Here is a 26,810-nt window from a genome sequence, read left to right as displayed (position 1 = left end):
TTGGATTTGGTGCTCCTGTTGCATTTGTGTTTTCTGTCTGTGTTGAGTTGTGTCATGTAGGCTATGCTGTTTGACTTTATAGGTGGCTGCATGTCTTTACTTCGATGGTTAAAGGAGACAATTCCTTCATGCACTTCAGATTTATTACAGTGATTTGGGATCCTTCCAGTGAGACGTATTATCTAAATGTAAAATATTACAGCAGCACAGCTCCTGAGAACCAAAACCTTTGAAACTGATGCTGTTCCACTGCAAACTTGGAGAAATGATTTTTTTTTTTACTCAGAGCCTTTCAAGATTTTAATAGAACTCTTAAAAGAGACAAAATGATTTTAATGTAGAGAAAGCAATTTCATCTTGATAGTCTCAATAAGCTTTTAGGTTTGAAGGTACACAAGCTTGTTCTCTTGGTCACTCAGTTAGAATTGCTCTTCAGAGCTGGTCTAAGATTGATTAATTTTGTTTCCATTTCTGCTTGCAGTCACTCTAATATCACCCAGAACTGGCCCCAAACAGCAAAGTGAAAGAATCACCATCATTCTCAAACTGTGACCAATTAGGGAACAACTTGCTCTGTTAAGACAGACAGCCATATATTTTAAGTAAGTTAGCAGTGTCCTTTTTTGGGAACTGTTATTTGTGGTCAAGCAAAAGAGCCTGTCAGTGAGGTGGTTTCCTTCAAAGCCAATCTCATGAAGTCTGATATGGCTTTTGTTCCTTTGCCTTGCAGAACTTCATGTAGATTCTCACAGTGCTAATTATCATTTTATAATCAACCATTCAGCACCTAGGATGTGTTTTCACTGTAGATTAGGAATTCACATGCATGAAAATTGAAACTGTGCTATGCTGAAGATGCTGAACCAAGCCCTGAAGTTTGTAAATGTCTGATGACCAGAAAGATAAACCCAGGTGCAGATTTGTGGTTTTGGTAACCACAGCAAAGCAATGTTCATATTGGGAAGAATCTGCTGTCAGCAGTATGGGTCCCAGTGCAGTACACATAACTGTGATAATGTCACTGACACTTTGGAAAACAAAATATATCCTCAAAATGGCTGTGCTCATGTGACAAGCAAACTTAGCAAACAGTTGAAAACTTCAAAGAAGCTTTAATGCAGAGGAAGGGACTGAGTTCGCTTTGTCTCCATCTGTCAAATATGTAGTTTTTTTTTCAAAACTTAACCTAATCCTGTTCTCAGAGACCCTACAGAAAATCAACTTCCAACATAGAAGAAAGGACTGCTGGGCCTGGTCCTCAGCTGAGCAGAATGCATGTCATTTGTGCACATCCTGGTGCCTTCTATCTGCTAAGGATAAATTGAGCTGGTAATTTTACCAGAATACTGAGAGATTCTAGTGAGCTTTGTTCTATAGAAATCTGTCAATTCAGTTTATAGGAAACTAACTTTACACAAGGCAATTTGAAACTTCCCATTTATTTATTATTAAATTAATTCTGACATTTTTCTAAATTTTTAATAGATTTTTAAAATATGTTAGATGTCCTGCCTCCAACTCATAGGAAATGAGGTAGAAGAGTGAAATTTTGGAGAGGTCAGGATGAAGAGATAAGTCTACCCAATGCTGCCACCATGAAGAGGCATTCAAAGTGCTGAAAGTTTTAAAATGATGACATAAAATTTCTGCATTCTCCCTGTGATGCCTTTTTGGTTAAACACCTGCAGCTGCATTGCCATGGGTAGTTGTAGTCTTTTGTGTGAAATAGGAATGAAGTACTTACAAAATAGAGCTTGAAAGGGTAACAAAATACTTGTTAAATTCACTGATTTAATTTTTTTAGTTCAGCTATCCTGTCCTAGAAACAAGAATTAGGAAAGTAAAACTAAGAAATCGTCTGAACTGTAGTTTGTATATAACTATATTAAAATAAATCTCCACCATGGTGATGACTCCCTGTGCTCTGGAGGATGGGGATGCAGCTGTACGTTTCAAGAAGTCTTGCCATACATCAAGATTTGGGGGTTGAAAGTAAATCCCTTCCAACCCAAACCATTCTATAGCAATCATTCTATGATTCTTTGCATATCAGATGAATGCAAAGCCAAGATTAATTTTGTAATTAAAAGACAGAATGGTAAGAATCTTGCATACCCGCCTTCTTGTTTAGTCTAAAATAAATTACTCTAATAGATTTATTTCATTTTCACTCATTCATTTTAAACTGAAAACTGTAAAATATTTGTGAAAACAGGCAAGAAACAAACAAGACCTGTGACATAATCCTGATTTATATGAAATCAATGGTGAAAATAGCAGGATTCTTTACTGCCAAGATACAGCCACAGGAGCTCAATTCACCCACAGCAGGACACAAGGGTATTTTTATTTACACCAGTGGAGCCACTGGTATTCTCTGGAGGAAGAATTATGCTGATGAAAGACAGGGACAATATTTGATAATTGTTTTCCATATTCTGCTGCTTTCTGGATCAGTCTTTGTTGAATGCTAAACACATGGAACAAAACTAGCACAAGGGAACATCTGTTTCATCTATTTCAGCATCTCAGTAGTAGCCATGCTTCAGGTAAATAGGAGTTTCACAAGTGAGAAGAATGAGTGTGATTATGCTGCAATGTCCCTTCCAAAGCTGTGCAAGCAGCAGTTTGCCACAGCTCATATGCAATGCAACACCCACTTGTTTCATGCACCTGTGGCCAACCCCCCTATGTCTACAAGTCAATCCTCTTCAATTTTTACTTTGACTCTTAAGTACATGCTGCCACTTTGCAGATCAAAATCTATTTGTATACCTTTTAGTAAAGTGTAAATTGCAAAAGAGAAAGAAATACTGCATCTTTAACACTGCCATCAGCTGTAAAACTGACACTTCATATTAGCAGAGGTCATTAGGGACCTACTTTGCAATCCAGCAATCAAAATCATTTTACATCCATGTTACTGTGATGATTATACTCTCATAATTCCATCTGAAAGTGCTTTTGGTTTCACTGTCAGTTCTTATAAGCAACAAATCCATTTTGTCATGGTGAGTAATTCTTTCTGCAGTGATGAACAGTACAAAACCATTTGACATTAGTCTGCTAAATTTCCTCTCCTTTTGTTGTATATCATCTCTTATTAAAAAGAGCTATATTAATGTAATAATATAAGTTCTTAGACCATCTCCATGCTCTTGCTTAGGGTAGCAATAGATGCAAGGAATACCAACATGGACTGTTTGGAAATTGCTTTGAGAAATTCCCTTCCTATACCTCTGCTGTTCATACTGTATGTCAAGGAGTAGTTTGATGACCATAGACTATACTTAGCAATTTCCCAATACTTTTATTTCCTAAATGAAGGCAGGCATGACTTACTGGTATAAAGGACACTAACTGGTGAATAGAAGTATTGAAGGATATGGTAAACTGTGCAAGGAAGGTTTGAAACTAGAACCTGATTTCCTAGCTTACAGTCCCAAACCCTTCACCCATATAAAATCCCCTCTATACAATACTTCAGAATACTGTATATTTAGTGCTATCATTGTTCTGCATTTACATGCACCTGTGCACAGATGTGTATACATATATGTTAAACCACCATAACCAAAATGTGATTTCTTTTTAGACTAAAAATGTGCAAAAAGGGGAAAAATGTTGGAGGCAAATTTTCTTTTGTCAGGAAAACATTATTTGAAAAAAGTAGTCATACCAATTATGTGAAAATTTTCATTGCATTTTTAATATTTTCAGTCTTCAGTTTTAACTGTAGCTCTTCACCCAACAAGCACTGACAGGAAAATTCTGCTTAGTTGTAGACTGTGCCTTAAAAGCCCTCAGGTGGTCGTGCATTCAGTGCTAGACCTAATAGTCTTTTTTTTTTATATTCCATGAGTATCAAATTTAAGAAACCCTGATTGCCTTAGTATTTTTCTGCAAGACTGGTGTTTTTGTTGTTACACATTATGGATCAGTCTAATGCTGTCTGACAAATCTTTCCTACTTTAATGCATATCTGTGCTGAAAACCTGGAGTGATGCTCCAGAGGAAATGTAGCCCGTGAATATGAATTGAAGTGCTTGTCTGTAACCCTTACAGAAAGGTATTCATAAGTCTGCCAAAGCATACACCTTATTACGTGGAGGCTAATTATGCAAATACATTTGCTATTTACATATTTCACACCTGTTGGGGAACTTTGCTTTTTGGTTATTTTCCAATTTTTAAAAATCTCTGGCAGTAAAAAAATAATGCATTGTATAAAACAGCTGATATATTTGAAAGGGACTTAAATTCAAAATACTGTGGTCAGAGGAGAAAATAACATGGGAGATTTTGAAGTAAGTAACCTTTGTCCTTCCAGTAAAGGTGGAACTATAATTGTTCAGATTTCACTTTTAATGAGAGCTTATCACTGTCTTATCTCATTCTTCCTACTGGCATTTCTGTGTCATATCACCAGCCTTGGCTACCACACTAACTGAAGGACAAATGTAACCCAATCAATGTAAAAAATGTTTTATTTTACCTCTTTCTTAGAGGAATATAACCTCAAATTTCTATTGTAACTAGAGAAATATTATGGAATTATGATTCCCAACAGCTTTGTGACTCCTGGTTGACTAATGCCTGCCTACAGGGGTGTCTCAATGAAGTTTTTTATAAACTGTGAATCTACAATAAACAGTGTGCAATATAAAATATAAGACAGGATGAAGAGAATTTATAAAATCAAAAATTTAAAATTCAGGTGAATGAGGTCTCTTAATGATAGCTCCAGGGCTCCAGTTACAGCTGTAATAATCTGGTGCATATGAAGTCATAATTTTTTCATTAATGGGAAATTACTGATCTGATGTTCCCTTTTCTACCTTCTGTACCTAAACTGGTTATGGGGAGAGTCACACTGTCACTTACAATGTAACAGTTTTCGTATGGACAAAGGAGATAAAGGTTTTGCTTTGAATTAATAGTAGGACAGAAAAAATGAAAAAGTTGAGAAAATTATGTCACAACAGAAACTTAGGTAGGTATTCTTCACCATGCCAATGAAATAAGAAGAGATGGGGAAAGAGGAAAAAACCCCAAAACCCAAACCAAAAAACCCCAAAAACTAGGGAGACGAAGTAAAGAAAGCATAAACCAATTTCCCATCTTTTGCATTTAAACAGTTGTTTTAGATGATGTGGTAGTCCTCCTCAGTGTTTGGAAACTCATCATGCTCCTTTTTTATCTACTTGGAACTTTGAGCATAGGTGATAGGTGACAGCAGAGGCTGGTGACTGCTAAGAGGGAAGAGCTGACAGGTAACAGCTAACTCATGGCAAACAATTTTCAAAGGTACTCTGACTTCCAAAATAGAGGTGCACTCTGTTTTTGTACTAATGCATCATTTGATTGCCTCTATGAAAATATTTCCCATGCCAGTAATAGTGGTAGGGCTTTGTAATTAATATGTAACCATTACAAACTGAAATCTTCCCATCACATAGGGTCTTGCAGGGTCTTCATGTTCCTTAGGTGGAAAAACATTCCTGTAGAATGAAAATCGTACTTTTTTATTGAGACTTCCTGGTTGCAACCTGTTCTTGCTATCATTAGGTAGGGATGAGCTAGAGGCAACACACTTGGTCTAGTTCTTGCTCTGCTTAGTCAGGTTGCTTATGCTCCTCACAGAACTACCCTGTTTTTCATAACTTACTTCGCTCCCTATCTGATTGGAAAGCAGGAAGCTTTTATGCGGCCCTGGTGAGTGCTGACTATGGGGAATCCCTATGATAAAAGCCTCTGTAGAAATTCAGAGCTATAGAAGTACAAAAAGGAACTGTTTAGTAACAGAGTCTCACAATGAGAGAAACAAAAATTTTGCACTATCTCTTTCTTTTTGAATTCTCCAGGTCATGATTGTTCACTTCTCTGCACTGTTTTTAGAAGATGAAGATGAAAAGTAGGTCTTGCCAGGAGATAAGACAAACTTGCTTTGAGATAAGAAGTACTTAAAAAAACCAAGTAGCTGAACTTTTCCTGTGCACTTTTAGGGTATGTTCTTCGCAAAGATAACCAACCTGACACTGCCATATGGTAGGAAAGAGTGTTGTCTTGAAACTCTCCCTCCTTTATACTTAAATTAGATGACAATTACTTGATTCAGTAATGGATTTCCTTCCAGTTTTTTCCATCTTCAGGAAACAGGACAACTATGTGGTGCTAAGGCTTGACAAATTAAATTTGCTAAAATGTGTGCTTATGGCATTCATGAAACAAAAATGTCAGGGAGAATAGAGATCTTTGGAGGTAGCTATTTATAAATAAGGGATATGAATGAATGCAGACAAGATCTGGTTGGAATCAAATCTTAGAGAAAATGTTGAGGGGATAGTGGAGAAAGAAGATAAGAAATTTAAGTTTCCAAGATTAGCTGGAAGATGGGACACTGATCAAATCTAGGATAAGGTTACTGCAGTCTTGCTTTTCATCTCTCACTTTCTTGCTTTGGGCCTAGCAGCTTCACTATTTTTAATTATTTGTTTTTCTAGGCAGCTGGAAACATCTCCATACAGTTTCCAGTTGCCTTTTGGATAGAATTTAAATGCAATTATACAATTAAAACACAAAAAGTTAACACAAAAAGTAAATTTTTAATTATTTGTTTTTCTAGGCAGCTGGCTGGAAACATCTCCATACAGTTTCCAGTTGCCTTTTGGATAGAATTCAAATGCAATTATACAATTAAACCACAAAAAGTTAATATAAAAAGTAAAAAAAAGTTGGGCTTTAGCATAACTCCAACCCACATGTTAGAAGCTCTTCCTACTGTAGAGCATGTACTCCTTAACACAGTAGATCATATAAGTAAAATATAAGAGTTCATGTTGGTCAAATAAGTGGTCAGAAAAATTGAAGATAGCACCCATGATGTGTAATACACCTTTAGTGTAGTATATAATCTTCTGGGGGTAAGTGAATCTTTGCAGTTGAAATCAGATCTATAACACCACACTTTTATGAAGTGCACACATGGATCAAGCATAGACTGGGGATCAGGGCTATATTTCCAAAAACATGAGAAATTAAAACAAAATGAGCATCTCAATGGCTCAGTACTATTTTGTATAGGTCTTCAAATAGTACTTTATGCTATGGGTTACTTTCTAACTACCAAGGACAATGTGAAAACTTGTCAAAGACATTTTTACAAAAAAATACATTTGAAATTTCTTAAAAAAATGTCACTTTGAAGTGAAAGTAGGTGAAACTCTTTTTTTTATTGATAAATTCGCATCTTCCTATCAGTTGACTATGAAGAAAAAAACCCACAGTAAAATGTGGTGGGACATATACTGTGCTCCAGCAAGGACTTAACAGTCAAAATGGGGAGATCAAAAATATGAGGAAAAAACACCTATGAAAGTAAAATATGAGAATCTAGGTGAGATCTAAAAGAATATGTAAGTGTACAATTTTTGAAACATTTACAATGGCCTCTATTTACTGGAAAAAAATGTAGTTTTTTAAATTACAAAAGATAATTACAGAAAATCATGTCTATAGTGACACATTAAAAGGCAAAATTTAAAATACTAAATGGCCAGCAGGGTCAAGAGAGCTTTCACTTACGCCTACTTTCATAAATAGCTCTTGATTTCTCATACAGCTCATACGGGTCAGGTTTTCGTGGATCAAAGGCCTCTGTTGAATCAGGAAATGAACTCCTGTGAAGAGCGGGTGGATAGGGAATATTCTGTGGCATAGCTGGAGCAGACACACTTGTTTGAGGGCTGCCTTGATTCTCCCATCGTTCCATCATCTGGAATAAAAACATACAGAGAATAAAAATGAAGTTTTGCAAAAACTGCCGCTTCCACAATGAGAGCAAAGCCAGTGATTTCTGCTGAGGATGTGTTTTGTAAAATTAGTAAATTTGTTTGCTGTCTTTTGAACTGAAAGGTGTGTGTTGTGCTGTTTATAAAATGACCTGGTTAAATTTACTTCTTAGTTTGTTGCTCATGGCAAGAAGTGACCTTTCTCAGGTAAGATTAAGCCCAGCATTACCTCTGAAGCATGTGGAGTACCTCTCACAGAATGTGCTGAGCTACTGGAAAGGATTTGCTAAAGGTGGAATCTGTGACTTTGTAAAGACACAATTATCAGATTTATCAAAATACATAACATACATGAAGGTAGTGCTTAGCAAAGAAGGGACAGATTGTGTAGCTAGTGAATGACCTTAGTGCTGTATCCTCTGAGAATACATGAAAATAACTAGCTGCCCAGGGAGAAGGAGATGAGTGTAAATGGGACAGAATTTACAGCTCCAACAGAAGATTTAAAACACCAAAGTCAAAACCAAAAGAAAATCTAAACAAATCAAAACCAAAGAGAAAATTATTACAGCACGTATTCAGGCATCTAGTGTTCAAAAACCCACTCATGTGGCATTATATAACCAAGCACAGGATAAGGCTTTCAACTCTTCCAGGCCATTTACAGGAAAGCCTACAACAGCCTATTGTCTATGCATGAAAGACACCTCAGTTCACACTTTTTTCAAGACTGTCTTTAAGTCTTACATGTAATCAAGCTTGAAGATATGATAGGCTGTGCAAAAGAAGGCTTGAGGATCTGCTTTTTTATTTCTTGAAGAAGTTGGCTACTAATCAAATTGCATTAGCAAATTTCTTTGAAGAGGCTAAATTAAACAAAACACAAATGTTTATCCCAGGAAATGAGTACTTAGCTATTCCTATAACCCCTCCTGAGGACAAGGGTGGTAAAGCCTCCAGAACAGTGTGTTCTCACACATAACCCAACAATGGTAATTACACAAAAAATGCCTCTTGGAAACAAACTCATCTGTAATTAAATTCCACTGACTTCTATTGTTGGATCAGCAAAGCTTTATCAAAGATGATTGCAGGTTTACAGTGGGCTTGCTCTACAAATTCTGTGACTATCATTTGTCTTTAGTTCCTTGGTTCCAGAAGGTGTTTGGGTCAGCAGGTAGGCTTTACTCTCTGTTCTGATGATTAACTGCATCAGGCTTTTGTCATACCAAGTATGTGTGGGCTATAGATGTTTTAGTGTCCTGCTGGTGAATATGCTGAATAACTATCCTGCTGCATATCCCAGGTGATCTGACCTTCTTAGGCTCATACTTAAGAACAAATGGATTATATATATTGGCCATTTTCAATTGTTTAGGACCTAATTATTTTATGAAGTATTATTATAACTCAAGATGTGTTTCTGTCAGAATTTCAGCAGTAAGTAGGGCTGGTTCCTTCAAAACGATAAGTATGTACATTCTGTGCAATACAGTGGCACATGGAAATACCTGAGTTACCATTGAAATAGCTTAGGAATTTACCTTGGGTACCTTCAGGTACTCCCTACACCAAGGTAAATTTATCCTCTGCAAATAATTGCCCTTTGGGTAAATTACGTTGTGTAGTTAAGTCACATGAATAGCACAGTACTACTTCTGAACCCTAAAGAAATTACCTCTAGTAGCTATAAACACATACACAGTATATAATTACATTATAAAATTGTAAATTCAAAGGTCTCTAGAAACACACCTGATTATGATCCCTATGTCTAAACAGGAAAGATGAACTACGCTCAATTTAAGCTCCTTATGATAAAGGAAATTACCAGAAAAATATGTATAGGCTTCACCTTCCCTTAGGAATCTAAAAGAAGAACACAAGCCAGTGAAACCAAACTATCTTATCATTATGCAGGTGAAAGACATACAGGGCAATGTCTGTCTAGAAGTGAAAGATTCCTAATTTCTTGGAAAGTGCTGGGGAAATAGGTTACTTACCTCTTTCAAAATGCGAAACTGGACAAAATTAAAATACTTAAAGATTTAAAAAAAAGAAAGGAAAATATAATTATCTTTGATGAGCAAACTTTACCCTGGAGAAAGGACAGGAAACTGGAGATCAATTGGCAAAACCCTACTGGGTCCCATATGTCTAACTCTTGCTTGTGGTTAGCTCTAATTCTTCAAGTGTGAAGTTCAACCAGCTAAATAAGCAGATAAACAGAAGGGGAATTACATCTTCCAAACCTGTATCAACTAATGAATCAGTCACCTCCCATTCAGTAATGGAAGTTATCATAATGCTACTCCAGAAAAGAAGGCATTCTTGAAAGTGAGTATGGACAACAGTGAGTGCAGGGCATCAACTCCAGACTGGGGCAGTGGTGTGGTGACAGTGCTCATGGTCATTTTGCACTAATATTATACATAATAAACACATATAAGATATGTACAATATACACAGGAATCACTGCAAATATCTGTTACCCCAGCTTACTTTGTTTTCCTTTGCTGTGACACAGATACAGGCTGTGCTGAGGTGTTGGGGAGGCTTTCTGAACCTCCTGTGCTGGCCTTACTGATTCAGACTGTCTGCACACAGTGCAGCAGGCACTTGGTTTCAATCTTATCTTCAGGCCTTGTACATGAGAAATTGATGTCTGACTACTTCTCTAGTTAAAAGTGGTGCCAGACAGAGGAATTCACACTGCCTTAACTCGGTTAATCATTAGTGAAATCTCTTGCTGAGATTACCACAAACTAAGAGTAGCTGTGAGCAGTCAGTCTGCCTGCAGGTACAGCACATAGAGGTGTTATATTGTTCTGTGAGCCCTGGTTTTCCTCACACCATTGCATGAAAAACTGCATCAACTCAGGCTGTTTTTCTAGATCCTGATTATTGGCAAGTGCTACTTAAGCATGAACTACCATACTGTCTATATAATGAAATGTTGCAGAAAATCATCAACAATAAATACACTGATATTTATACATTTGATGTGTACATAAAAAGGCTAAGTATGAACAGGAAGAGGTCTTCAAATGTGGATCTTTAACAAGTGAGCATCAAGCTATCTATCCTCGCTTTTTATCCAACATTAAAAGTTGAACATCCCAGCCATTCAGGAGTCTTAAACAGGTGAGAGCAAACCAGCCTTTAATAATCAGATTTATTTTCAAAAATGTCCTGCTACATAGATGAATAAAGCAACTTATGCAACATTTATTCCAATATATTGTATACAGACTCTATCCTTTTAGAGGAAAACCACCACAAGGTGAAGCAGTCTGACGAAGTTGCATCAGCTGATTAATTGCTATTTGTACTTGATAGGGTACAAAAATTATTTGGGCAAAATTTAAGCATGCCATGTTCCGACATGAGAGTATGTAAAGGTGTTCAGATTTAAAGTACTTCCCCTGCCTGCTCCCCATTAAGAAGGCTCTAAGTCCTTTAAAAGGTATTACTATTGCTATTCCCATTGCTCTTAGGAGTCTTCAGGATCTATTTCCTCTACACACTCTTGTGGAGAATTAAGAATTGCTCTAAGGTCTGTAAAATCTCAATTAAAAAGCCAAATTAAAAAAAAATGCCCAAAACAAAACAAAACAAAAAACCAAAACAAACAACCCCCTACAACAATTTCACAAACCAGGCAACCAAAAATAGTAGCCTACAAATTCTTTTTATACTGTGAGTGCTGTCACAAATTCAAAAAAAATTATATTATGTGGTGTCAGCAGAATAAACACAGTCATTGCTTACAGTCTTACAGTGGGAAGTCTTTACACCTTGGGTTTTACTGTCAAAATCATAGAAACATAGAGAAGTTGATTAAAAGGCACCTCAGTCAGTTATCTAGCCCAAGCTTTTGTTTGAAGTGTGACTATTGCAGCTCTAGATCTCCTCATGCAAGAAAGAGTAATGATCTCTTTGAGGATGTTAAACTCAAGCTACTTGTAAACCATAAAAAGTGCATGTTGTTAAATTTAAAGGATTTGCCAACTAGAAGACTAGAGTGGAGTAATTTCTGCTACCTTCTCCTCCATTTTTCTCCACCTCTTATTTTTAATCCACCACATTTCTGGTTCTTGCCACCCATTTTAACATGAGGGTTTTCCTTTTTCCAGACCACTTCTGGCAGACTCCAAGTCAACAGACCTTCAGAGCTTATCAGGGAGGCCACCCCTGGTGCTGTGTCACTTGGAGCTGGGGCACTGCTGAGAGGTGTCCCATGAGCTGGGAACTGGATGGGTAGATGAAAGGCTACAGGAATTTGCTTTGCATGATAGCCATCTTATGAACCCAATGTGTACAATTTTGAAAGGGAACTTACAGGCTTTGGAGTTTTCCATGGAGAAAAGAAACCTGAAATAAACAAAAAATAATGTTAGCAGCTTTTTCTGATGCATAAAGAATGGAGGCTAAGTGGTGTCTATGCTCCCATTCTCATTCAGGTCTGCAGATAATATTGATAGATGTGAAAATTCTCTACACACAAAGGGTGAAAACACAAAACACGAGGGATAATTTCTAAGAAAAAATAGATAGAAATAGATATACATATATATATATATATACACATACATATACACATATATATATGCAAGTGGAGCTATTGAGATCATTGCCATACTTTACAAACAGCATGGGATTAAGTTGAAATTAAAAGAACTAATCAAAAGGACTTCCAAATGTCTTGGTGGACATTGGATAAGACACCAAATGACCTGGTACTGATGTGTCAAATGCAGTCGCACCTTTAGGAAGAAGCATTCAGAACATCCCATCAACATAACCTAATAATACAAGAGATTTTTTTAGAAGAAAAGCCTGAAGAAAAATAATGGTTTCATTAGGCTAGATAAGGTGGTCAAGTCTCGAGAGGATTGCTTGTTTTGATACTGTCCTGCTTTTGGTCTTAGTTAGCAAGAAGTCATGCATGACTACCTCTTTTACACAAGTAGGTATCTCCTTTTCCTTAGTTATTAACTGATTGATAACTTGCTTCAGTGACTTTCTTAAATTTCAACTCTTGTAGCCTACAAATGTTTAAAACTCCAGATAAGTCTTTTTCATAAAAGGAAATGGTTTGAAACACTCATTGAAAACACTGTTCCTATCTTATGCAGTACAATGTTAAAAATCTTTACAAAGTATTACATAAAAAAAAGCCTTACAAAGGGTATTAGCTCATATTTTTTAAAATACCAGCTTTCAACATAGCTTTCATTAAAAAACTCATTCTCAGTTTAATAGCAGGTAAAAAAATGTCTGTGGACCTTCCTAGGTAGGATTAAAAGCTAATAACAAAGAGTTCATTTGTTTTGTTGGAAACAGAAATGGTGCTTAAAGTGAGATTCAAATAGGAGGACTGCTCTTTCATTCAAAAAATGAATTCAGCTGAAAGAGTAGTACTGACTTCATTATTTCTTTTTCTAAAGTGAGTCTAAAAAGAAAATTAAAATTATGAGAGCATTAGCATAGTATCTTTTTACAGAAAAATCACAACAGGAATTTTATTTGCACATATATTTAAGATTTGTAGAATTCTGTGATAATGAGGTAATCTTTTCTGCCCTGATAATTAATTTTGACTGAAGTATCTTGCAGTGTATAAGCACTTGAGCCATTTGTAGTAAAACACTGGCTGTTTAGTAATGCTGATGTGGTTTTTTTTTTAAAAAAAAGTCTATTGAAAAAAGTAATCTTGGAAAGGTTTGCGTTTACTGACTCTACAGTGCCTGGATAAAAACTGCTTTATTAACAAGTGGACAGATTTCTTTCCATCTGTAAACTCAAGCTGAGATAACAGCCATCCTTGATAGATCTGGCTTGTACATCACTTTCAGTATTAAAGATTCTGTAGCAGAAACTTATTTAATAACTTATTATATGGCAGATGGCTACCTTTTTATTACCCACTATGCTTCTCTACTAAAAGTGAAAACTAAAAAGTACTTTTCTGCTGTGAGCTAAAGATAAGACTAGAAACTTTCTCAAATCAACTTGTTACCGTGATTTGCTGTTCAGAAAATATTGGTAGAGGTTACACTCCTTACCCACTGATACTGGTGCACCTCCCATAACTTACTGCAATGAAAAATTACTCCTGATTAAACTGAAAGGTCTTTTTTTCCCGATTTATTTACTGTCTCCATCTAAAAATAAGTTATGCTGGAGATATGATAAAAATTTTACTATCAATTAAAAATATAGTAAGTGTTTAAAATCAAATAAACAATGACATATATATAAAGTCAAGATTTTTTTTGAAGCCCCTCAATTAAAAAAAATCAAATTATTCATTTAAACAAATGGAATATAAACTTATATTTAGCTTGGAGGTTATGGGCACAGACTGCAACATACAAATGACAACATCTACACTCAAAAAAAAAGGCAATATTTATTCACACAGCATGAAATTATGTTAAGAAAACTAACAGATATAGGATGCCAGAGAAGTAAAAGATCCAAAGGAAAACTAAAAAAAAAAAAAAAATTGGAGATCCATATGTGTACAAAAGGATGCTATAGAAGCAACAATCTCTAAAGGTAACAAACCTTGGTCTATTAGCAAAATCCATTCTTCTGATTTAATTTCATCTGTTAGACCTTGACCTCATGTAAAACGAGATAATCTCTCACCTCTGTCAAAGATTAGGTGCTAGGCTAAAGGGGTGAAGGTCTAGTTCCATAAAGGAACTTTACATCACATCTTTTACATATTTATTGACAATTTTAACCTTGTCTCACATAAGCTCTACACTCACAGCTGAACTAAGCATGCTTTTCCCAACCTAAACAAAACTGATTATTATAGAATATATGGCATCATCAGTTATTCAATATAAGACTGATCATGGATAATTGTGTACCAAACACCAGAATTATGACCAGTATTTAGACACATGCAACAATTGCTGCAAATTCAAGAGTTCAGATAATATTGCATATGTAGCACACTGCAAGAGTAAAAGAAACTTCAGATGAAGAGACATAAAAGCCAAATGCACTTTCTTGGGCATACTGCACCCCTCCTTCTAATTTTCACTTTTAAATAGTACTCTGCATGAGTACAGGAGGAAATCCTCTATGTGTAGAAAACTGAGGCTTAAATCTCACCAGAAGAATAGACCTTAATAATGTATATTCAGTGTTGGCTGTCTGCAGCCACATCTACAGCAGGCAATGAGAAGTGGACTTTCATTTAGTTTAACCTCACTTCACACCACATTTTCCCTTGACTTTCTGGTTCTTATTACATGCCATGTGGGATCCTGCTCTCCCCATCAGGGAGAGCAGGATCCCACCTGAATGACAGCTGCCAGCAGACTGTCATCAGTCCATATACAGATACTGGTTTATCAACAGGGCTGAAATTTGTTCTCCAAAAAATGCAGCTTTCAACTTCTTTTGAGTACTAGTACAATACTAATACTGCCCAGCCTTCTGATCAACTCACATCCAACTAGAAACATATATTGGATAAGCTCTTACAACCTCATTCCTCTTCCAGGTTTCTGCTTCTCCCTCCCCAGACTCCCAGACAGACCCCTGCTGTCCAACTTGTGATGTCTTCATAAAAACTTGCATAGCTGAAAATGTTATATACATTTACATACGAACACCTCTCACCTCCATATCCACATACATGTTTAAAATTTGAAATAACAAAAGTCTTCTCAGATCCACCTAAAAATACTTCATGAGCCCGCTGTTACCATGAGTGGCTTTTGGCTCACCCATGTGCCTGACAGCCACCCCTCCTCATGGTAACCTCACCACACAAGCTGTAGCCCATTTCTTGAAGATTCCTGTATCTTTTTTATTAACACTTGTAAAGACAGCCAGTACAGGTCTGCATCAGTTTCGGAAAGGACAGTTGGTTTACTGGCTTTTGTTAAAAAAGCCACCACCATTCAGCCAGGTGCTATCAGAAAAATACTGTCGTAACATGTAAGCATGCATCAATAAAAATACATAACCTCATATCCTTCTGCAAAATTAGTTTTGAGAATATAATTATTTCCTATTCCAGGTTGGCTATTTAAACTATAATAAGGTACAACAGCTGGTGGCCAACACATATGAACATTGTAATTGTTTAATTAAAAAAAAATAAGCTGAGGTACAGTAACAACCACATGTCTTCTAAAAGTCAGATTTACATTTTATCATAAAGCAGTGTTACAAACATTATTTTTGAGATTGCTTTTTAAGTTGTATTTACCACCTTCCAAAATGAGCTTCCCTGGAAATCAGAACTGTGATGGTTTCTATGTTGTAACTTAACTAAAAAACACTGTGAACTGAAAACAGATTTTGGGTTCAAATGTAGCAGGAAGAAAAAACTTTTTTCTTTTTTTTTTTTTTCAGATCAAGGCAAATTCCAGCTTCAGTTTACTGTACTTCTCCTTTTTGATGAAGATATCCTGTAACAAAAGACAAATCACATCACACTCATTGCATCTACTTCCTCTTATAGCCAAGTTTAAGTATGCTTTTGTTGTAAAATATTCTTACAGATATCATTTGCCCTACACTTCATCAAGGATTTACTGTTGAAAAGTTTAGTTTTCTAAAAGCAGCTTATCAGGCAGGACTTAGACCATTTGCAAGACAGAGCTCTGATTAGTTTCCTTTTCAGGTTTTTTGCAAATTCCATAATGTCAGTAGTACAAAACCAGCCCTTGGCTATTAGGCTGTTCCCATGGGGATGATTTTTGCTCCATTTCCATCTTCATTATTCTCACTATTTTGCATTGCTTCCCGGAGAAGTTCTTCACACCTTGTAGAATCATAAGTAACTCACACAGCTATTGCTAAGTCATAGGACTTTTAACAATGTTCACCTCTGTGGCAGATGTGTATGGATAATTAAACTGAAGCCTGGGAACAGTTTGATTTCTGCAGTGACGGCGTGTGCTGCAGGGAGGAACTCAACAGCATCCAACAGAAAGACTTTTAATCTAAAGCAATGTTCAGGGTAAGTCAACATCACTTGTCACACTTTCACTTTTAATGGGTGAAAGCCCACTAGCATTCACTGGCTTCTTGGGAGTTTTTTTGTGCTTTAATATCCATGTTGCATATGGCTTCCTGAGCAAAGCTGTCTTAAGCACTGAACAGACCTTTCTCCTTCCAAGATGCTTGGAAGTCACTGAACAGATGGCTGATGAGCACTCCCAGAGCATTAACTGACTCCATGGGCATCTTATCAACATCCATGTGACAACACTTCAAGCAAAAGTTTTTCTTTCTAGAAAAGTTACTGGATAAATTTACTGTAACACTAGACTTATTTTCTGTGCTTTTTTCTTTCTCTTACTGGAATCCATGATGTCTATCAGTTGTCTATTTGGGCCTGATTTACAAAGGTATCAAATACTCATTAATTTCAAATGGATGTGACAGGTGAGAACACTGAGAGTTCAGACTCAGGTGTTCACCTTTAGCAGGTTCAGGGAACAGTTTCTTACCATTCACATTACACCTGTTTTCTCCCTCTCTATGTTTGCCTTTTGTTGAGCTATGTTAGGTGTGGTCAGATTGGGTGCACAGAGCTAATGCTACCATTGAGCTAACTCATTAAGATTTAAAATATCCTACAGCTAGAATTCTGAAAATTCTCGTGGGAGAAGTAATTTTTTGTGTGTATATAGAACAAATGTATACCATTAATTCAATTACACTTCAAATATTTTTCCCTTTTAAGGAAAAGGAGTATGATCAATGAGAAGTAGTACATTTAATTAATTTATATACTGTAGTAAACAAAATCTAAAAGGAGACAATGAATGAAAATAAATGGAAATAATACTTATGAAAACAAGCAAGTGATAGAAGTTTCAGTTGATCATGTAATGTTTAAAGTATCAGATGATGTATAGGGAATGGCAATTAGTAGTTCCATTTCTAATAAAATCAATCATTATTACATAGTATTTTTTCACAGGTCCATCTTTTTTGAACAGTTCTAAATATTGAGCTCTTACTCTAGCAACAACAAAAAGTGGATTTACCTTGAAATAAAGAGTAGGTGTAAGAAGGCTGCGAGCTCTAGCTCTTCAAGCATAGTTAGCTACTCTTGCTGTCAGCTGTCCTTCAGAGAGGCGGTGCCATGCTGTGGAGGATCCATTTGGTCTTTAGCTGGGATGGCACCTGATGCAATGGGCCAAAAATCAACACATCCCACATCAGAGTGAGATGAATGACCCTCTGCCTTTGACCAGGTCACAACATTCCATGTGTTTAGAGCTAGTGCCTTTTCCCTTGCAGTAGGTGACATACAAGCAGCACGGCAAGTAACTGATAGAGCTCTGTGTTGCAGTAATGTGAAGGCTGGTTACAGTCATCAGCTGTATCAAATGCAGATTCACATTAATAAACTGAAAAATACCTCTGTCTTCTTTATGGCTATATACCTATGCTCAGATGTTATTAACCTAGTTTTTTCCTGAAAAAATAATGGTACAAACTGATTCTCGGTAGTTGCCTGTGTTGGCATTTTGCTTTATGCTCCACTATTTGATTGCTCCAGTTCTCAACCCAAGTAAAACTGCAACAGAAGTAGTGCTCCAGTTTACATCATCACTGTTTTTCACTCTTTGGCCTACTACACCTCAGAAAAGTGATCCCAAAGATTAAATACATTCCTGCCTATAGACAATCTATAAAAGTACGGGCAAAAAGCAGGGACTGCTCAAAGGAAGGTCAGCTGGATTTTACCCCATTAAGTACCACCCTCTCTGGCTTATCTCTGTTCCAGATGATTTGGGGGCATCATGAGTCCAAGTCTTTATTTCAGCTCTTTCAGAGTTTCAGACTTCTTGACACGTAACATAAAGTGTGAGACAAAAGTTTATCAGAAATGATGTAGAGGTAGAAGAGTATTTTAGGAAGATGTACCTGATCTCATCCTACTGAAGGTGCTGAGGTGAGTGGCTCTGGTGCTGACATGATTGGCTGTGGAGTGCTCCAGTGAGGTGCACAGGGGAGTTGTCTGGATTTAGGAAGCTCAGAGGAGGGCCAGTAGCAGCCTGCAGCTCATGCCATTGCTGACAGGACCAGGAGGACCAGGCCAAGCCTTCCTCCCAAGGATAGAAGAAACCTGTACGGACCTCTGGGTGCCAGGAGCACCATCAGCAGGGTGGTCACACAGGGCATAGTGTGGCACCAAGGGCATGATGTGGCAGTGCGGTGGCAGCTGGCACAGAAGAGCACACAGGAATGATGCTGAAACCCTGCCAGCTACAGGAAGAAAGACATGGCCTCTCTAACTCTGCACCCACCATGAGGAACACAGCTGCCCAGGTGGAATTCCAGTGGGAACATACTGCCACCCTGGTGCCAGGATTTGCACTGCCCTTGTGCCAGGACTGCTGGCACAGTGAGGAGCTCCTGTGCTCAGTGACACCTCTGGGAGGAACTGAGTAGGCTGAGGAGCCAGGGGAAGTGTAAGAGTATCAGACTACTGGAATCAGCATATTCTGAGTTGGAACAGACACACAGGGATCATCAAGTCCAACTGTAAGTGAATGGCCCATCGATGGACTGAGCCCATGACCTTGGTGTTATTAGCACTGTGCTCTAGCCTTCACCCCCTGTATTCTCAGGGACAGGCTCCCCAGATAGACAAGACACATGATAGAGAGAGTTTGTTATCCTCTCCCCCTGGCTGAACACAGTGACTTAAAGGATTGGTGGCAGTGGTGACAAGTGCCTTCCCGGTGCGTGTGTCCTCTGGGACTGCCTCACCTCTCCAGGTGTCTGGGCATAGCAGGTATGAGGCTCTGCAGTGGAACCAAACATAACAGGGCAGGTGCTTCATGCAGTATGGGCATGATGCTGTTGTCAAGTTGGCCCGCTCCCTTCCAAAGTGCCCAAGCTGCCTTCCAAAACAAAGATGGGTTATTGTCACAGGAAACACCCTTCTGATGGGAACAGAAGGCCCAATATGCAGCCCAGACCCACTTCTTATGGAAGCCTGTTGCCTCCCTGCAATCTTAGTTAAAGATACGAAGAGAAAGCTTCCTACCCTGACACAACCCCATTACTCATTTCTCAGGTAGGCAGTGATAAAGTTGCAACAAGAGGTTAGAGGGAAATCAAGATAGACTTCAGAGCTTTGGGATGAGCGCTTAAGGGATCAGAAGCACAGGTAGTGTTCTCTATTTTTCCAGTTGTAGAAGATTATTACAGAAGAAACAGGAAGAACCAGCAGATCAGTCCTTGGCTCTGAGCCTGGTGCCACCAGCAAAGTGTGGGTTTTGTTTTTTTGATCATGGGTTAGTTTAGAGAACACCAGGACTTCAGAGAACAGATAGAGTACAGCAGTCTCATAGTGGGGAATCTGTGCACAGGAGTTAGCAGGGCTCATTGAAAGAGACTTAAATTGGATTTGAAAGGGCTAAGGGATCAAACCAGGCTTGCCAGAGGTAACCCTGGGGCCTGCATGTCACTGAGGGGCAGTGTGCTAGCAATGTTCTCTGGTCTGCTGTCTCAGTGGAGGCAGGGGATGGATCCACACAGCAGCATGAGGGTTATTAATGTGCTGGAAACCATGGAAACAGCTGACAGTGGTCACACATGAATTAGGGCTTCTCCCCCCAAAAAGGTGGCAGGATCAATGGCCCAGCTGGAGAATGTCTATACCACTGCACACAAACAGGAAGAGCTGGAAGCACAGTTCTTGTTACTGAAGGAAAACTCTGATATAGTTGCCCCCACAGCAGCATGGTGGGATGATTCACATGCCAGGACTGCTGCAATGGAAGACTATAAACTCTTCAGGAGAGACAGGGAAGGAAGGAGAGGCAGGGGGGAAGCTCTGTATGTTAGGCAATGTCTTGACCGTCTGGAGCTTAGTGATGTGATGACATGGTTGAATGTTTAAGAATTAAGAAAGGCCAGCTAGACAGATAACATGGTGGGAATCTTTTGTAGACCAGCCAGCCAGGTTGAAGAGGCTCATGAAATATTCTATAAGCAGCTGGGAGAAGTCTTACAATTGCTAACATCCTGACTTGTATCAGCAATAGTGTGGCCAGCAGGCCCAGGGCAGTGATCATTCCCCTGTACACAGCAATGGTGAGGCCACACCTTTAATCAATTTTGGGCCTCTCAGGTCAAGAAAGACATTGAGATGCTGGAATGGGTCCAGAGAAGGGCTTGCACAGGGCCAGTGAAGGATCTGAAGTAGAAGTTTGATGAGGAGCAGCTGAGGGTGTTGAACCTGGAGACAGGGAGGCTCAGGGGGGACCTATTTGCTCTACATATTTCAGGAAGGAGGCTGTGGTGAGATGGGGGGTGATCTCTTTTCCCAAGTCACAAGAGTTCTGACAAGAGAAAATGGCCTAAAGTCACACAGGGGATATTTAGATTGTATATTTAGAAACATTTCTCCACCTAAAGGATTGCCAAGCAGTGGAATATGCTGCCCAGGGAGTTGGTTGAGTCACTATCCCAGGAGGTATCTAGAAGACGTGTAAATATGGTACCTCAGGACATGATATAGTGATGGACTTTGCAGTGCTGGGTTAATGGTTGGCATTGATGATCTTAAGGTATTTTTGATCTAAACCTTTTTATGATTCCATGATTCTAAGTTTCTGTGTTTATAGAGCTGATACAAAATCTTAAATGACTGTGAGATCGTGTACTATCAATATTCAACTTTATAAACATAGGAGCCCTTTTTGTGCAGTTCATGAAGTTTCACTGACCTAGCCTGCTTAAGCAACAAATTTTCAACAATATTCAAATCTTCACAAACAATTAGAAAAATGATAGCTATTCAAAGTCATGAATGCTAGAAGTATTTGCTGTTCAAGCTGGAACCCTCACCAGTCACCTGAGTCTATCAGAATGTAATCTAAAATACACCAGAGAATCTCAAGCTACCATTAAATTTCGCTTTCATGAATAGCAACGAGTCTTTGTTAGCAAGAATACAGCCATAAGAAAAGGTCAGGAGCAGGCATAGTAATGAGTTAATTTACATTCTAATGGACATACAGGTATTTATTTTCCTTAGCTGCTACAGCTCTGTGAATTGCTTATCAGTCAGAGATTCAAAATAATTTATGAAACCAGGAAAAAAAACCCAACAAGTACCCATGCCCTTCTAATTAATTTGGAGGTGAGGCAGAGATTTTTTGCATCATATCTAAAATAGTGCAGAGGCAAATGCAACACTTAGTGACAGTTTCTGATGCGTAAATGTACTAGAGGTTAAAAAATTATAAAAATCTCAATTTGTGGAAATGAAAAATACATTTTTGGAACAAGATTTCTATGTGGTCAACAAGAATGAATTCTTTTCCAAGGACAAAGTTAGATACTAAACACCTACAGAATGTCTCATTTTTACACAAACTGTCTTCTCTTTTCAGACACCAATTACCAGAACAGCGTTACTCTGCTACAGATTTATTTCCTTGCTGATAGCAAACTATATTATCTGAAGGACAGTCATGTCTTGGAATAGAGAAAATGCTTCTGCAGAACAGATTTTACTGGGGCAACTTGACCTGGAGTAGAAAAAGTTATCTTAGAGATTTGAGAAAGAGCCTTGTCTCTTTTTATGACAGAAGTTTCTATTAAAAGTTCAAATCCTTATGTTCATATCCTAGTTTTTGTTTTGGAGACGCAGGTAGTATTGAATGAACTGTTACTTTCCTCTCTGAAGTCTAAGAATACATATTTTTATTTAAATACTAACTCAATTAGGAAAAGTCTGCATGCACAGGTACTCATACATGATGAACAAGACATCTCAGATGTTTGCTCACAGGTTGTTGATTCTATCTACATTTTGAAAAGGTCACGGGTACATTTTTTTACAGACATGAAAAGGAACCTTTTCTTTGCCTAAAGGGAAATTTTTCCTGAAGAATCTCTAGGTTTGCTCATGTCTGTTGTCCAACGACTGCTGCTAAAAACAGTGTCACTGGTTCTTTCCAGACTAGCAATTACACTCTTGACTGTACTGCTCGAGTGCTGTGAGAACTGGTAATGAAAGCAATGCCTTGTCTCGGGCAAAAATACATTGTTGAATGCAACTCCCCCTGAGCAGAGCAAACCCAGCAAGGTAAAAAACCTGCTATGTGTCATACACACAGAACCAGTAACACCATTTGGAATATAAATTGAGACTTCAGAACCCTGACAGCTTGTGGCTGTTGATTCTAGAAAGGTCTGCAAGTGCTGCCATACCCATATAGACTCTGTATGCTTGCTAAGAACACGTCTGACAACTCAGCATGGCTTTAGTAAAAGCTAATTTAAGCCTCAAAAACTTTTCAGGAATACTGCATCATATTTTTGGAGCTCTCTGACATTCAGAAACTCTGCCTAACTATATCACTCTGCTCTTTCATGTCTTTAGATTCTACTCCCATTTAAGCTTTAACACTTTCTAAGCCCAATAAAGAAATCTCACAGTGAATTATAGTATGTCACATTGATGAATATCAAGGCATGTTCCAAATATTTTCTGTTAAAATGTAGATGGTGCATAAATTGTTTTAATACAGAGTTCTAAAGTCCTCTTCATGAAAATACATTCACAAAATGACTTCAGCAAGTGTAGGGAAAAACATTCAACAATAAAATTCTCTTGCTTGTATGTGTATCCTCCTAGTGTTGTTAAATGTGACAAAAGGACCTTTGGTGGGAAGTGAGATGGAATATCCATGGCATCTCAAAAGAATAGGATGCCTACGTGTCAGCAGTTAATTTAAGTCCCCACCAGTTATAACAGACACACAAACACATATGACAGATTTAGATATTGATATTCAGACAAGTAAATTTTCATGTCATATTCTGTGAATTAGGAACTTAACACAGATGCAGAAACATAGATCTAGTATCCAGGGTGCCATGCCTAATGTTATTCAAAAATCTATCCTAGATTGGCAGATATGACACAGAATCTATGGAAGGCTTCAGAGCTTCAGTTGTCACTCTTGCTCTGCCATTGCCATGAAGATTTCTTAGTGTGCCAGTGCATTTCAGATGGCCCTGGATGTTGCTAATGAGCTCAGACTCTCCCTCCTCCTGTATTTCTCTGAGATTTGGGAGCACTGGACAAAAGTTCACAATAAAGCAACAAACAAGTGTAATTACAGAGACTTAGAGAACCTCCTGGTTTGCTCTGACTGCTTGTCATTATTAAATTACACAGTAGCAACTTCAGTATTTAGTGTTTAATAGGCATCAAGCTGTCTGCATGGTTCTAAATGTTATTAATTTTCTTTTGAAATCTGTTCTGTGGAAATGGATAGTGTCAGGATCTCAGGTGTGGTAACCATAATAGACTCATTTTCATACCACATGGTGGAATCACAAACACTCAATGGCAACATAATAAAAAGGTAATCATGCCACTTGGCCACAGTGGTGAAAGCTGGGGATAAGCAACAGCATGATTATTTGATGTTTTGGATCCAGATGTTATTCAAAGGAATAATTAATTTCCAATTTCCTGCTCCTTCACACCACTTGACAGATGAGTTTACTTCTGGCTATAGGGATTCAGGTAGAACAGAAAGATTGACAAACAGTTGGAGACTGCAAAGGAGAACACCAGCTGGAGAAGAAAAACTTATCACAAGACCACGGTTCACATGGTTAACTCTTAGATGTAAAAATACAACATTTAGTGTTGAAAAGCAGAATATTTGGCAAGGGATGTTAGTGGAAGGCCCATGTAAAAAGGGTAACAAAACTGTGAAAAGAACAGCGAAGTTCTAAATTTGCAGTTCCCTGCTTGAACCTCCAGGTAAGATGCTTTGGTTTGAGCTACTGAAGATTTGATATTGTCCACTCTGACATGTACCTAGTAGAGACAAATGTCTTTGCTTTCACATTCCCACTCAGGAGGTAATTCTCAATATACAACTTATCAGGAAGAACAAAAGTGAATTAGGAAAAGCTTTTCTGATTATTTTAGTGATTTAAATGATACTGGTTAAAATGATATGAAGTTCAGGTGGTTTAGCATAAGACCACAGGAGCCTGAAAATAAAAAAAAGGGAGAGAGTAATAAGATTGATGGGCAGGATATTATTGCAGTATAGAACACTGAAGAGTATAAAGCATGATAAATTGATCAAGATGACCTGGCTTGCAAAAAAACCCATGAAGAGATGTCAATTTTTTATGAATTCCTGAAAGTTTGGAGTTGAGCAATTAACATAAAGAACGGCTGTGTCCTGAAGTCTAATGAGAGAGAAACAGTATTGATGTGAATTTTATGACGTTTAGATTATGTGCTGGTCACATGTAGTCCTGCTCAGGACTTTAAAAAGTTAATGAACAGAACACTAAAAAATGATGCTGAAAATGGATCCTGACAAGATAGGTGGGAAGTGATAAGTATTAAATGAATGTATTACAAGGAAAAGGAAGAAAAACTGAGAGTAGGTTGATTTTTTTTTTCCCTGTGACATTGCTGTGTCTCTCAGAGGAACACAAATTGGTTTCAGACTTGAGTTAGATGACATGTCCAACATAATGGAAAATAAACCCCTCAATGCTGAGAAAATTGGAACAGTGCATAAACATGACAAGTTAAACAGAGGAGATTATGGTGCTGACAACCGTGAAGCACCTGTGGACCTTAAAAATTAGCATTTTTAGAAAGACATGCTAGGGTACATTGCATGTGCATCCCTCCTTATTTAAAATCAGAACTTACTGCATAAGAAAACAAACTTGCATGTAACCTTTGGATCCATAAACCATCTTCTTCCTCAGTAAACCCTCATACCCCAGTATCCCCATTTGATTACAAGAAAAAACCTGAATTTATGCCTGAAGGACATAGCTGGCTGAGGGATTCTGGAAGAACAGCACAATTAATCTGTGATGGTCATGATACTTTCCCCTTGGGTTTCCCCAAAGCACAGATAAACAAAATGACACTAAGGGTAGATCTGTATGCTCTTTACCCAGCCACCCTACAGGCTTACTGGTGTATAATCCCAATCTGATAGGATAGGAAATGGTTTGTAGAGGAAATTTCCCCCTGATGTTCTTTTTTAAAAAATTATATTTTTTAACTCTAACATGCTAACTTAAACAGTATAATTCATGTCACAGGGATCAACAACAAAGGGTCCACTTCAGAGGAATGGGAAGGAGAATGTTAATTAAAATTAGAGCATTTTATCAAAGGGAGTTTTCATTGGTTAATGCTAATTCTCTAATACTATTTCTGTGAAAAGCAGCTGCATTTCCAGAATGTATTGATGGGTAAAACAACAGAATAAATCAGATCTCAGATGAAGTTTCTATTCAGGTTCTAGACAAAATACATAGTGACCATCTAACATTTAGCAGGATCATCTAATATTTAGCAAGCACTAAATGTTAGATGTCCCTCATAACATGGAGCCTGAAGTAATTTACCCTTTTATAAGCAGGCCTTTGCTTTTCATACCATCAAAAAGGTTTTGATCTATCAGGAAACTGACAGTTCTAGATTAAGTTGCTCTACTTCTCAGTGATGTTCTCTTTGTTGAGTTTTTTAAAAAGTTTTAGGACTCATAGGCTAGAGGAAACAAATTACAAATCCATTCCAATTAAAAAAAATATGTTTCCATCTACTCAGAAGTTAGTAATTCAGAAATATGCTGCAGATTGAAAATAAATCATTATGCAAGAGAAAACAAAAAAACAAATTGTTTTCAGACTCTCCACAGAACATTTAAAAAAAATATGTTTCCATCTACTCAGAAGTTAGTAATTCAGAAATATGCTGCAGATTGAAAATAAAATCATTATGCAAGAGAAAACAAAAAGACAAGTTGTTTTAAGACTCTCCACAGAACAATTTTTTCTCTGAAGAATGTTCTGAAAGTTGTGTGTTCTGCAATACAGAGACCTCAAATGGGATACATGGCAAATACCCATAATTCTCCTTAATCTGGTAAAGATTATTTACTGTTGAGGCAAATGGAAAAAAACGAAACCAGTGTGCAAGTGGCTATCACATATTAA

At 37.6% G+C, this 26,810-nt stretch overlaps 1 protein-coding gene across 12 annotated transcripts in view; it reads right to left on the bottom strand.

Annotated features, from left to right (window-relative positions):
- Nucleotides 1-26,810, bottom strand: part of MAGI2 (membrane associated guanylate kinase, WW and PDZ domain containing 2) — a 702,519-nt gene that overhangs the window by 78,196 nt on the left and 597,513 nt on the right. For 11 of the 12 annotated variants that reach the window (XM_039723674.1, XM_039723678.1, XM_039723676.1 and 8 more), the window contains 2 exons: nucleotides 12,133-12,164; nucleotides 7,585-7,774 (listed from right to left, as the gene is read on the bottom strand). In XM_039723674.1, the coding sequence (XP_039579608.1) occupies nucleotides 7,585-7,774; nucleotides 12,133-12,164 (222 nt within the window). The remainder of the gene's footprint in view (nucleotides 1-7,584; nucleotides 7,775-12,132; nucleotides 12,165-26,810) is intronic. The other variant, XM_039723675.1, reaches the window with a different exon arrangement.

The sequence above is a fragment of the Passer montanus genome, unplaced genomic scaffold (assembly GCF_014805655.1).
Source record: "Passer montanus isolate IOZ18808 unplaced genomic scaffold, ASM1480565v1 scaffold50, whole genome shotgun sequence".
Taxonomy (NCBI): Eukaryota; Metazoa; Chordata; class Aves; order Passeriformes; family Passeridae; genus Passer; species Passer montanus.
Note: the sequence above shows the minus strand (reverse complement) of the source record. Positions and strands in the feature narration are given on the sequence as shown.